The sequence below is a fragment of the Acanthisitta chloris genome, unplaced genomic scaffold, assembly GCF_000695815.1.
Source record: "Acanthisitta chloris isolate BGI_N310 unplaced genomic scaffold, ASM69581v1 scaffold6245, whole genome shotgun sequence".
NCBI lineage: Eukaryota > Metazoa > Chordata > Aves > Passeriformes > Acanthisittidae > Acanthisitta > Acanthisitta chloris.
Genome location: NW_008675264.1, coordinates 1 through 13,619, shown reverse-complemented (window position 1 = coordinate 13,619; position 13,619 = coordinate 1). Strand labels below are relative to the sequence as shown.

Genomic DNA, 13,619 nt, shown 5'->3' with positions numbered 1-13,619 from the left:
TACAAACAGTGTGAAAAGCATGCTTTTCATCATTTGCATCAGTGGCTTCATTTTTAGGCATGTTTCTGCAGAGCCAAACCCACCCTTCAAGCAAAGGGCATGCTGAAGCACAGACTCTTCCTCAGCTCCATTTTTACTATGTTGCACTCCCCTCCTCCCCACCCTGCTTTATATCATTTTGGGAAAATGTCTTCCTTGCAACCCATTATTCCTAATTTGCTATCAAAATTATAGCTCATATTCACTACCAGCTTTAGGCATGTTTCTGCAGAGCCAAACCCACCCTTCAAGCAAAGGGCATGCTGAAGCACAGACTCTTCCTCAGCTCCATTTTTACTATGTTGCACTCCCCTCCTCCCCACCCTGCTTTATATCATTTTGGGAAAATGTCTTCCTTGCAACCCATTATTCCTAATTTGCTATCAAAATTATAGCTCATATTCACTACCAGCTTGAATGGCATACAAACAGTGTGAAAAGCATGCTTTTCATCATTTGCATCAGTGGCTTCATTTTTAGGCATGTTTCTGCAGAGCCAAACCCACCCTTCAAGCAAAGGGCATGCTGAAGCACAGACTCTTCCTCAGCTCCATTTTTACTATGTTGCACTCCCCTCCTCCCCACCCTGCTTTATATCATTTTGGGAAAATGTCTTCCTTGCAACCCATTATTCCTAATTTGCTATCAAAATTATAGCTCATATTCACTACCAGCTTTCATAGAATGGCCTGGGCTGGAAGGGAAATGGAAGACCATCTAGATCCAATCCCCCTGCCATGGTGAGGAACACCATCCACTTAACCAGCTTGCTCAGAGCCCCATCCAACCCGGCCTTGAACATTTCCAGGCATCCACCACTTCTCTGGGCAACCTGTTCCAGTGCCTCACCACCCTCACAGTAATTCCTTTCTTCCTAACATCTAATCTAAGCCTAGTCTCTTCCAGTTTGAAGCCATTCCCCTTGTCCCATCACTATATGCACTTGTAAATAGTCTTTCTCCATCCTTCTTTTAGGCTCCCTTCAGGTACTGCAAAGCCACAATTAGGTCTCCCTGAAGCCTTCTCTTTTCCAGGCTGAACAACCCCAATTCTCTTAGCTTTTTGTCATAGAAGTCCTCCATCTCTCTAATCACTCAGTTCATGACTGCCATTACTCAGCTGTTGTCAGTTAGGCACCTTTGTGCTTATACAGTCCCCGAGGAGGTTGTCAGAGAAGTTTTCACAGAAATGTTGTAACGTGCATCATTTGAGCACACCAGCAACTCGTCTAACTAACTCACTTATTTTCCACCTACTTCTGCCAGTTCCCTTACTCTTGGATATCTTTAGAATAAAAGTTGGCATTGTAGAGTATGTTTGCTCACACGTCTTGCACAATGGAAAGCCCTGTACAGACACACAAACTTGTGAATGATGCAGATTTAGTAGGTAAGACACTCAGGTTTTACCTTCACTTTTCACCATGGAGCTGCTCTTTTAAGTCCTCTCTAAAGTGGTATCCTGCAGGTTCCTGAGAAACTGCACTGTAGTTTCAGATGATTCCAGATGCAAAGTTGCAAGTGAGTAAGGATATACAGAGGCAATGGAAAAGCCTACACATTCTCAAGTGTAGCTTGAGTTAAATAGTTAAATAACAAGAAAAAAAAAAAGTAACACGTACCTCTTTGGGTTTTTAGCCACTTCTCCTTTAATGGCAATTGTGCATCCTGGACAAAGTGCAGTGTCAAGTTTCTGAACGTACGGAACAGCCTGGAAGTACAACACCAGTTAAAAATCTGACTGTGACTTTTTGCAATATACAAGCTGAGCTTTACTTGGGCAGGAAGAAGTTTGGCCTACAACAACAAATCTGCACTTAGAGCCACAGTTATTTCTACCAGCATCTTTTGGGATACCAATGCTGTAATGGAAAATTTACACTGATAGAAACATATAAATGTGTCAGGTTTTTCCTTTAGACTACCACCTTAGGTTCAAAATAAATGTTATTTACAACTACTTCTGCCACCACTAATGGGTGAGGGGAAGAACAAAAAATTAACCATGAAACTCCCTGCAATAATTTAAATTTGGATCACATAATTCTTCAGATACAGCCATCCTGACCTCTCCTCTCTGAAAGCATCGGGTTTTCTTTAAAGAGAAGGACTCATGCTGGGTGTGTTCTTGCCCCAAGGTTGCATAAGTACTAGAATTAGGGTCACTGAGTATTCTGTCCTCCTGGCAGCAGTTCATAATGATAGATAGTGCAAGTATTTTATTTGTCTTATTTTTTCATTGTGATAGAAGTTATTTTTATCAGGGAAAAGGAGTGGAGAAGTACTTCACCTTTCTGGTTTTGTTGAGGTCTACCACTTGCATATTAGAATATTACATATTATTTGGTTTAGAAAAAAGACTGAAGAAGGCAGGCTGTCAAGTGACAGAGCATCTAAAATCATAGCACTCCTTGCAACTTCACCTTCTCCATAAAACCTGTTTGTATATATTCCTGGCTTTCAACCCCTTTTCAGTTTGGGCATGGTCTTTACTCCAGCCTGGATACAGCCCACCTGGACAGCTTTTTGCAAAGATGAGCACTCACTCTGTCTATGCTCCATGTTAGCTGGGTGCAAGTTCTAACCCCAAGGTGCAATGCTTGCATCCAGCTACCCTGAAGTGCACACAGGGTCAGCATGAATCTGTCAGCAAGAGGAAGATGCAGCAGACAGGTTTCACACACACATTAACATAAGGCCAATTGCTGTAATATGACTGCATCATACTTTTGTTTTGCAGGTATTACCAATGGCAGAGAAAACAAAGTATTCTTATTTGGCAAAAGGTTTTGAATGTGATTTGGTCCTTTAAAACTTGAGGTACCTCACTTTTTATTTCTCTGTTTATGGCTGTGGATGCTGTGTTTATCTTTTGGGTTTTTCTAAATGATTTAGCAAATACTGTTACTAGTAGCTAAGAAGAGAATTACTCTCTACAAAACCTCACTGATGATCATCTCCCAGTAGACTCTCAGTTCCCTTGTTCTGTGGATGTTTTTCATGAATAACTGAGAGGTCGTTTTTGTTGGTTTTTTTTACTCTTCATATTTGCCACAAATTTATACGAGACACTTACGAATTGTGGACCATTTGGCATTTCCCCCTACAAGAGAAAAAAAGAACATTACCTAGCTTATCAGACAACAGGGAGATCCATTCAACCTTTTACAAACATACGTACATTTTCTGTGTTTATCTTTGTTACTTCTAGAGATGATGGCTGAGAGCCTTGTAAAGACTGCAGAAAGAGAGATATTTAGGTGTCATTGCTAACATTAGAGAACTTCAGCATAAAGTTGGTTTAGAACCATATAAGGATCTGTGCAGCTTTGAAGCATGAACTGTTAATATGGAAATCTAGAGCTATCATAATGAAAAAGACAGCCAAACCCCTACAAACAACCACAGAAAAGTCCTGAAAATCAATTGCTGAAGCCAAATCGAGACTTCTGAAGACCAACTCATTACAGTCTGAATCTTTATTTAACAGTCAGAGCACTGGTAAGCCCTCAACATCTGAGGCTACCCACCGAGATTTCCTCCTTGAGGTAGAAATATCAGCATGCCAGGTCCACATGGAGGCACCTTGGGATTCTAAGCAGCCTCCTGCATCCCTGTCCTTTCCCATGCTAAGGATATATGACCAACACAAACATGAGAGACACAGTTCCAGCTTAGCTCTAGCAGACTGTGTTTTTAGCTTGTTTATTCCAGTACAAGCCTCGACCTTTCTCCTCAGAAAAGTGTATTAGAAGCAAAGACTATGAGGAAACAATAGCCTTTCTCCATTCCTTTCTTCTGCAAAGGATACAGCATCAGCAATCATAGACTAAACAAAGTGTATTGTTTTGTACTTGGGACAGAAACCAAACCACAGCACCTGCTTGCCCCCAAGTTCATCTTGAAGTCAGTCCTGCAAGACCAGGACACAGACAACTGTGCAAGAACATTATTCTGGCACCATGCCCAAGGACAAGTGATGGGGCCCATGAAAGTCTGTTTACAGCCTGTGCAAATGACCAGTGAGTAGACCTATGTTTAAAGCTTAGACCTCATTACATTCAGGGCCTTCGCCTTCTACCAACACAATTACTAGTCTGCTGACCTGAGTCAGACCTGATGTTTGGCAGCAAGAGACCCAAGCTTTGCCCACAATGTAGCAAGCATGGGCAGGAGAGACCCAGAATGTTACACAGGAGTAGGTAGGCTGTCTTACTGAGTGGCAGGAAGAAGGGAAAAGGCATTCATGTTCTGCATCTCCCCAAAATTTATCACCTTCAGTTTCTGCTCTAAAAGTCTCACCCTTCCAAACCAGAAGGTTATCTCCTTCTGCACAGGGGAAAATGTTCAACTCCTCCCTGTTGGTTTACTTTCTCTAGCAGAGCTGGCAGCTGAGAGGAAGCACAGCACTGTCTTCACTTCAAAGGCACGGCAGGTCCAAGTACAAGCCAAGCTACATCTTTGAGAAAGGACACCTCTTCTCATCCCCCATAAATAAATGTAAACTCCTACTTAGGACTTCATTCAACAGTTTGGTCATTTTAGCAGGAAAACCAGGGCTAAATGCACAAGGAGTTCCAACTGCAGCTGACCTTGGCATTTCATAGGTTGCTTTTCCAAGCTACAAGTTACAGCCATGGCTAAACTTGTCACTTAAAAGCACTGAATACTCAAGAGCTCATTCTAGAGCCCCTGCAATATCTGAAAAGTCTAATCCACTCCTAGATCTGGTATCCAATCAATTCTTATACCATCTGTCCTGTTAACTTTGTAAGATGTTAATTTTGTCACCCTTTTGCCTCTATCCTCAAGTCCAAAACAGGAAGACAGAGATCCTCACATGAGACTCACATGTTGAAATGTGGGGAAATCACAGTCTTGTTACTAACATTAGATTGTGTAGCTGTTTCACCATAAATCCTACTAAGTGGTTTAGCAAGACAGAGAAAAGGAATCAGACAAATCAGCTATCTACATAACTTACATTACAAATGAAATCTATGGTTTTTATCTGCACTTTGCCATATATTCCAAGAGTATCTATTCTTTCAAGGCAAATTCTGTGGTTGTAGAGCAGCAAGTGCTTCTTGTTTACAGCCACCTAAAGAGAGAGAGAACAAAAGAGAAGAACTGTATTAAACATACATTGCACCAGCCACGTATCAAATTGTATGCATGTATCTCTGTTTGACAGTGGTTTGGTACACAAGCAGGGAGTGTCCTAGAAATATCAGCCCAACCAAGTTCAGCTCGCCCATGATTCAGTCTCTCTCTCCATCACTATGAAGGAGATTTATTTGCCTACACTAAAATTTGCATTTCACATCTTTGTTTCTAGCACCTCATCATTTGCCACTGTAGTATTACCAATCTAATAGAATCTATTACTGGAGTCTAAAAGAGCAAGACAAATAGATCTCACACGTTCCCTCCGAGAGGACTGTTCCGCACTAGTCACAGAACAGGTTTATCCTAAGGTTAGCCTTTTGCACTTAAGGAGGGAAGGGTGGAGTAACCACTAGCCAGGGCAGGAAGTTACTTGCCTACTCATCCAACTTAGAGGGAAGCAATACAGAATTAAAGGCATGATTTAATTATCATTTCTTTAAAGAAAAGCTCTAAACTTTTCTGTGGCTAGACTATACCCAGGTAACAGTGAAACCAAGACTTCCAATATTTATTTTAATGTTATAAAATATATCTCTTTTATTGGCCTGACAACTGGCTGTGGATGAAGAATCGACACAGACTCACCTGGAATTTATCCTTTAAAATCATGATGACAATGTCGAATGCCTTCCCTTTTTCAAAGGGCATCTCATAAGTGATCTCTTCCCAGCCCCATTTTTCCCTCTCCAGTGTGTTGCAAACAATGCAACCAGACCTTTTGAAGCGGGGGTTGAAATGAAATGCCACATCAGCTCTAGGCTTTATGCTGCTGCCACACTGTAAATCCACCTGGAACCTAATTATAAAAATAAGACAAATCACATTCAGCTCAGCCTATCAAGAAATCACCTAAGAGGTCAGTACATTTGTGTTTTACTGTGGAGCCTCAGAACAGGCAGGCACTATGAGTGTCATTAGATAAGGGAAAAAACCAAATATATATATTTGTCCAACCCCTATACATTTGTGAAAGGTTCTCCCATGATTTATTGCAATGAATTAAAATAGTTAAGTATTTATTTAATGGTCATCACTCACACCATGTAAACTCCTCATCTACTGTGTCACTACTTCCCACCCATCATCTTCAGTATAAAATATCAAAAAATGACAAAAAAACATGACCACATTGTTGAATGAAGGCATAAGTAGGAGTTTATATTTATTTATGGGGGATGAGGTGTTCTTTCTCAAAGACTTTGTAGCTTGGCTTGTACTTGGACCTGCAGTGAATATGAAGTGAAGACAGTGCTGTGCTTCCTCTCAGCTGCCAGCTCTGCTAGAGAAAGTAAACCAACAGGGAGGAGTTGAACATTTTCCCCTGTGCAGAAGGAGATAACCTTCTGGTTTGGAAGGGTGAGACTTTTAGAGCAGAAACTGAAGGTGATAAATTCCCTTCTTCCTGCCACTCAGTAAGGCAGCCTATCTACTCCTGTGTAATATTCTGGGTCTCTCCTGCCCATCCTCACTACGCTGTGGGCAAATCTTGGGTCTTTTGCTGCCAAACATCAGGCCTTGCTCAGGTCAGCAGACTAATAATTGTGTTGGTGGAAGGTGATGGACCTGAATGTAATGAGGTCTGAAGTTTAAACACAGGTCTACTCACTGATCATTTGCAAAGGCTGTGAACAGACTTTCATGGGCCCCACCACCTGGGCAAAGTCAGGGTATGGAACCCCCATACTGGGCACAGGCACTAGTCCATACCTCTTTATCCCAGTTTAATTTAATTCCTTCACAAAACACATTTACCTATCACCTTCATTAGTCTTAGATAACCTCTTTAGACAAGCAGACATATGCTATGACTGGGAAAAAGAAAAGGGAAACCAGGGAAAAAAGTCCTCAAAAACCTGCCAAAGCAGGAAAAGCAAAAGAGAGAAGAGAGGATTGGCACAAAGCAAAAAATTACTCCTCCACTTCTCATCATAAAGCTTTCATTACCCACTTAAGCCTGCATTCACTCTGATGCTATCACAAGGATTTAGATCAAGCATTTATGTGCCATCTGAAGTAGGACCCCTGGAAACACTTTATCCATTACATTCTTGTTCACATGGTGACACTGCAAAAAGTGACCTCATAGTCACTACCTGTCTGCATCATCAGGAACAGTCCCATGTATCACGATCAGCTCTCCAGGGACAAGGCCACCAAGTATTGTCCCAACATATGGAATGATCTAGAAGAGGAAGGAAAAAAAATTAGGAAAAAATATTCCAATAACATTTTGTGGAAGAAGAAAAAAAACCCCACAATAATTTAAAAATTAATATTCTAATACTCAGTTATGTGGTGTTTTAGCATGTTAGAAGAAACACAATTACCCTTCAATTTAAAAGAAACCCCAAGAGGAAGGAAAAACCTGGCAAATGTTCACCTATGAAAACCAAGTGTTTCAGATACAATTAAAGCTAAAACTTTCCATCTTCCATTCCCAGCTCTCAACTGAAGAGTTGAGGCAATATTATATTGCCTCACTTTTCATAGATTTTAAAGAGGATTCACTTCAAATTAGGTCATTCCCAAGGGCTGACTATTATCGGCCCTTTGCTGGTACAAGGAGGCAACTTTCACAACCCTTGTGACCTCAGACTACAGCAGCTGCTTTTTTGCTTCTTGTTCCATTTTGGAAAACAGTGACAGCAAGAGAAGAGACTGTGTCACAGAGTGTCTTCCTAGTAAAAACTACACAAACAAACACCAAAAAATACCTCATCCTAGTGAGCTAGGAATTGCAAAGTGCACTGAAATAGCTCTCTTCAGGAATCTTGGAGTTTACAGTATCTACAATATACAGTCTGGCTACTTTTCCTTCTGTCTCAATAGCTGGAGAAGGTAACACATGCACTGAAATGGCAGCACGATGGGAGTTAAGTCAAGTCATATGAGGAGATATGTCAGTTAAAATAAAAACCCCAAACACCCCAGCACAGCTCACTGGCAAAAGCTCAGACATGCTGACAGAAGCCCTACCCTGATCATCAGCTGGTGAACCCAGCATTTCAGGAAGGGAGGGGAAGCACCTTAACATTAAACTGTGGAAGTTCCCAGAAGACTGGTCTGGAAGTAAAGCTGTAAGTCTGCATCACACCCCATGTGCTTTAGATTGAAAAAGGAAGTAAATGGCAGCAAATGTTGCATTTGCTCTGCTTAACAGAAAAAAAATATTTGCCAAGGTTAGTTTTGGGGGTTTTTTTCCCCCCAAAATCCCTGACTTATGGAACAGTTTATAAGATTTTTGGACATCTGTGAAATAAAACATCAATTGCAAACAAGAGTTCCAGTAATTTGACAACAAAATTAATGACCACACTGGAAATACTACTCTTGAATGGAATATAGTTTGTCCATAAAAGGATAAGTGGAGAATTTTATTTTTAATATATATATATAATCACATGAAACAGGAAGATACGAAAAGAACATGTGTTTATTGACACCTATTCTTGTCAATTTTTGAGGAAGGAAGGAGGACTGACAGCAAAAATTGTCTAAGTCCAGAGTGTTGATTGTTTCTGCCAGCAGATACACATCCTTTTCTGCCTGCTCTTCACTTTCCTTCTCAGCTACCCACACATTGCACAAAACCTAATTCGCAGTCATCTTCTACATCAGGTAAAACAAACCCAAAGAACTTGCTTCTCAAGCATGAGCTCCCAAATGGTCAGGTTGTTTTAAGTCTCATCATTTTTACTGGCCTAAGCAGTGCTGCAGAGGACCAAAATGGGAAATTAAGTGTTAAAAGTGAAAGAATAAATAGTTTGAAATCCCTCTGGTAGTACCTTGGTTCCTAAATATATAAGCTGCACACAAGAAGCTAATTTTTATTCAGAGAATAAGAACAACAATAATAAAAAGGAAAAAACAGATCTTGATTGTTTTAGCTTTACCACACTGCTCCTGAGGGGTAGTAGCTCTGAGTAATGCAGGACAGTAGCAAGTTACTGGTTCAGTCTCCAAAGATGAACCAGACAAACATACAGACACAGGCCAGGGACACTGGGACTTAACTGCTCCAGTGAAGCAAAGCTATTTACTCCTGAAACAGGAACTGTGGCAAAAACACTTCTTTACATTCAAAAGGATGCATTTATTTCAGAAGCTCAGACATGGAATCTGCAAGACCATAATAGAGCATTTCCTGAGTGCAATACTACAGACTTAATGAGCCTTTGTCATTACATGTCTGTAATTTCCTTATGTCTCAAGACACTCTTCTACTAATTTTTCCTCATTTATTAAGAATAATGCCTGTGACATGACATGATCTACCACCATCTCATCTCTCTTCTACACATCCAAAAACTTCCTATAAAGCCAACTGGTCAATGTCAACTGAGTTTTGAAGATGATGTTTCTAGTATGTGCCAGTTTTCATAAAACAAGACGACATGGTTTTACAGAGGAAAGGACTGTGATAACACAGCTTTCATCCAGCTTGCTGGGTACTGGACAGCTGCCCCCTCAGATGAGACATGACAATATTTCTTGCCAGATGGATGGAGAAAAGGGCATAAAGAAGAAAGCAGAATTTTCTGGATGACTGAGAACAGTAGAGTAGTGAAGAAATACATCTCAAGACTCAAACCTATAATCAAGCTCTTAAGTTTTACTGCTAATGGAACAATTCACCAAAGCAATGACATTTTCATAGCCTGCCATACTACAGAAGGACTGAGATTGGAATACACTTCTGGTGCCTCTAGCCTAACACCTTGACCATAGCACGGTACGGTAGAGCAGGCTGCTCACAGCCTTGTCTGGACGCTGTCCTGAGGTCATTGGCACAATTCTTCCCAGCTCTGCCTCCACATTCCAATCTCAAATATTCAAGACCTTAGGTTCTTGACCCCCTAAGCCATTGTTTACCTCTTTGAAGTCTCCAACCTAGTCTTCTCACCTATCATACTCATCAGTCTCCTTGCAGCCACTCAATTTTGCTGAACATTTGTCCTAAATACTCCCTAATCCTCTTCTTCATACCTCCTCTCCCACCAAAATCTCCATCTACAGTTTCATTTTCCTTTCCTTTTGTAGTTCAGTCCTTCTGCCTTCTTTCTAGTTAATCACACAGCTTTCCTTCCTCTTCTAGCTGGGTTCTTACTAAGGGGGTTGAAGGTACTCCTCTATCACCCCTAACTCTATCCACTTTGCAAGCAGTGAGCATATAGTGGAAATGAACAATCAGGTTCACCGAGGGCACAAGTGTGGGGCAGGTCAAAGCTGCAACAGACAAGGAAGCTCTGTGCAGATCTGCATTACTGTACATGCCACATAGATACTCAACAGACCAGTATTTTCAAAGGGTTCCAGCAGAGAATGTTACAAATACTACTTCCTGCAGGTTCAACAGAACTACCTTTTCCAAGACACAATGAAAAACACAGCTTCAACCCACCCTTTTAGGCACATGTCAGTGTCAGGCTGCTGTCACAGATCATGGGAATACTAGAGCTTTCCAGAAAAAGTCTCCAGACATTAAGCTAGGCAAACAATATTCTGTCATATCCACTCTCTGCAATTGCTGAATCATGTCAGCTCAAGTCTTCCCTACAAAACAGGATTTATTGTAAAGTAAGATATGAACTATAAAAAAAAGAAGTTTAATTCTTCAGAGTGAAGTTACAATCATCACAAAATAAACATTTGATGAAAGCTGCCAGGCACCACCCATGTTTGTAGAGAATTAGGAGCAAAAACACTGCTTATCATATTTTCACTTTCCAGCACAGTCTGCAGAAATGCCAGACATCTACTTAAATTGTGCATGAAACAGGATTACCCTCCAAGGCTGACAGAACCTCTATCCTGTTTTGGCAGTCCTGTGCATTACGTGTCCATTTGTTTACAGCACAATTTCTAAACACCATCAGCTCCTAGTCTCACCTGTGACATTCTCCCTCAAATATCTGAGCTATGCAGAGTTCTCAGTAACATCCCTGACTACACAAAACAGTAGCAACACTATTGACATAAAACAGGAAAGTCCATTTCCCAAGGGAGATGTTGTTGATGTGACAGAGGAGTTACCGGGTTACTGATTGTACTGATTGATTTCTGTGGTCCACCCAAGGACATCATCTTCCTTTCTCCAGTTTAAGTTCGTCAGTTCTCCGTGACCACTGCTGCAGTGTATTTAAAGGACTGACAGGGCAGCACCAAAGGAGGAGTCCCTTCAAAAAAAAACTGCTGCAGTGTATTTAAAGGACTGACTGGGCAGCACCAAAGGAGGGGTCCCTTCAAAAAAACCAAAATTTTAATTAGAAAGAAACAAAGTGACACATCATGAAGTGAAACCCTTCGAGGTATAACTTTAAATAGCACAAGAAATTAAGCAAACATCTTTGCAATAAATTAGCTGGAGTTTTGAATTACAAGAGTTAAGAGGCTTGCTTAAAGAAATAAGGTGCACTTTAACAAGGGACAGTGCACAGGCACACGATGTCATCAGCAGCTTCCTAAGATTATGTATATAGAGATAGAATCCCATGTAAAAATCATTATACAGGGGAACACTGAGAACTCAGTTCCCCTCAGCATGGCCTCAGTAGCTCTCTATTTGCAGCCGACCCGTGCCTGCAGACAAGGAAAAGATACACATGACAAAAGCAGTTTTTCCAAGACAGACAAACATTTATGTTTCCTTTACACTTCCTGTGCTATCCCTAGATTTCCCACAGCAGACCTTAGGGGATGACCTTGCCTTTTCCAGCTTTATCTTACCTAAAGTTAAGAGATACGAGGCAAAGACACAGCAGGGAAACTAAGGGTGTTTTATATTTCTTCCTCCAGCACATACAATCCCTGAACTCCACAAGTAATTACAGGAGTTTGTAACACTTGAATTAAATGCACAACATTAATAAGAAACGAAACAACAGCTCATGAGTATATCCAGCTACACTGCAACATCTTTAGCAAATCTTCTAACAAAGTGACCAAAATTCAGGGTCCAGTTCAAAGTACTAAATAATTATTTCTTGCATATTCTGGAGAAACAACTTAAGGTAGCATGCAAACTGCATGGTGATGACAGGGAAAAAGTCAAAGGTGAAGGGTTTTAGCATCATTACTGTGTGACAACTGCAAGCAATAACAGAAAGCAAAACAAACAAAACCACAACACCAAACCAAAATCTCAAGGTCTGTGACCTGTTCCACAAGGCACAGGGGTTAATGAGAAGTTTAAATGAAAAGGCTGCATAGAGACCTCATTACAGCCTTCCAGTATCTGAAGGAGCCTACAGGGAAGCCAGAGAGGGACTCTGTTAGGAGCTGCAGTGGCAGGACAAAGGGCAATGGGTACAAATTGAAGGAGGGGAAATTTAGGCTGGATATTAGGAAAAGGTTTTTTACTGTAAGGGTGGTGAGACACTGGAACAGGTTCCCAGGGAAGTAGTGAATGTCCCAGCCCTGGCAGTATTCAAGGCCAGGCTGGATGAGGCTTTGAGCAACCTGGTCTAGTGGGGAGGTGTCCCTGCCCAGGGCAGGGGGGGTTGGGACTAGATGATCTCTAAGGTCCATTCCAACCCCTAAAATTATATGACTCTCTCACTAATCTTCTGCAATGATTAAACAATAGAGTGGTCCATTGTGCAATATCTGGCTTATCTTATTGGAGATTTGGTCCAGAAGGGTATTAATTCTCCTACTTAAGACCAGAGTCTAAAATACAATTCAGAGAACATAAGGTGGCAACACGGTGGAGCTATTCTGCCCTTTGATCAACTCATGGAATACCACCACTTTTGCCTGTGCAGGCAAATTCCACTGTTTTCATTTTTAAAAGGAGAAAATCAAGACCAAAGCAAACAATAATTTTGCCTTTACCACTGTAAAGTGCAAGAGCAGATCCCACAATAATGAAACCCAGACCTGGAACCCAGCAGCCTGAATTTCCTTGTGTGCAACAGCAATCTAGATCGTGCTGGGAGAGGCTCCTGGAACAGAAGTGACTTATCAGTCTTGGCAGACCAGGTGGCACTATGACAAAGCAATGAGTTGAGGGTTTGGGGCTTTTTTTGTTTGCTTATTAGTTTTTTACTGCCGAAGTCACAACAATGGGGGAAAGCTCCAGTTCCGGCTCCGAATCCGGAGACAGAGATCTGCTGTCCTCTGCTGTGGGAGGAACTGCTGTCAGTGCGGGTTACACCAAACCTGCAGCACTGCTCGTTAAGGTCCCCTGGCTACACTTTTAGAACCGAGAAAGAAACACATGGCTTTCCCGGGATCTCACACACTACGAAGAGCTGAAAACCTCTTCGATAGAAAACCAGGAAACCACTGGGGTCAACAATCAGCTATTCCACTGTCCCGCTGTGGCAGAAACGTCCTTCAGGAAGGTAACTCGGGTCAGACTACAATCAAAGCTAGATTTTACACCTGTGCCAACGAGGCTCCTGCTAAGAG

The 13,619-nt window shown here is 41.4% G+C and overlaps 1 protein-coding gene across 1 annotated transcript in view; it reads right to left on the bottom strand.

The window, feature by feature from the left end:
* Nucleotides 1-11,291, bottom strand: part of LGALS8 (lectin, galactoside-binding, soluble, 8) — a 13,195-nt gene extending 1,904 nt beyond the window's left edge. The window contains exons 1-7 of the mRNA XM_009075669.1: nt 11,241-11,291; nt 7,301-7,389; nt 5,793-6,003; nt 5,023-5,139; nt 3,220-3,276; nt 3,115-3,141; nt 1,661-1,749 (exon numbers count right to left, since the gene is read on the bottom strand). Coding sequence (XP_009073917.1) covers nt 1,661-1,749; nt 3,115-3,141; nt 3,220-3,276; nt 5,023-5,139; nt 5,793-6,003; nt 7,301-7,389; nt 11,241-11,291 — 641 coding nt within the window. The remainder of the gene's footprint in view (nt 1-1,660; nt 1,750-3,114; nt 3,142-3,219; nt 3,277-5,022; nt 5,140-5,792; nt 6,004-7,300; nt 7,390-11,240) is intronic.
* Nucleotides 11,292-13,619: the final 2,328 nt, after the last annotated feature.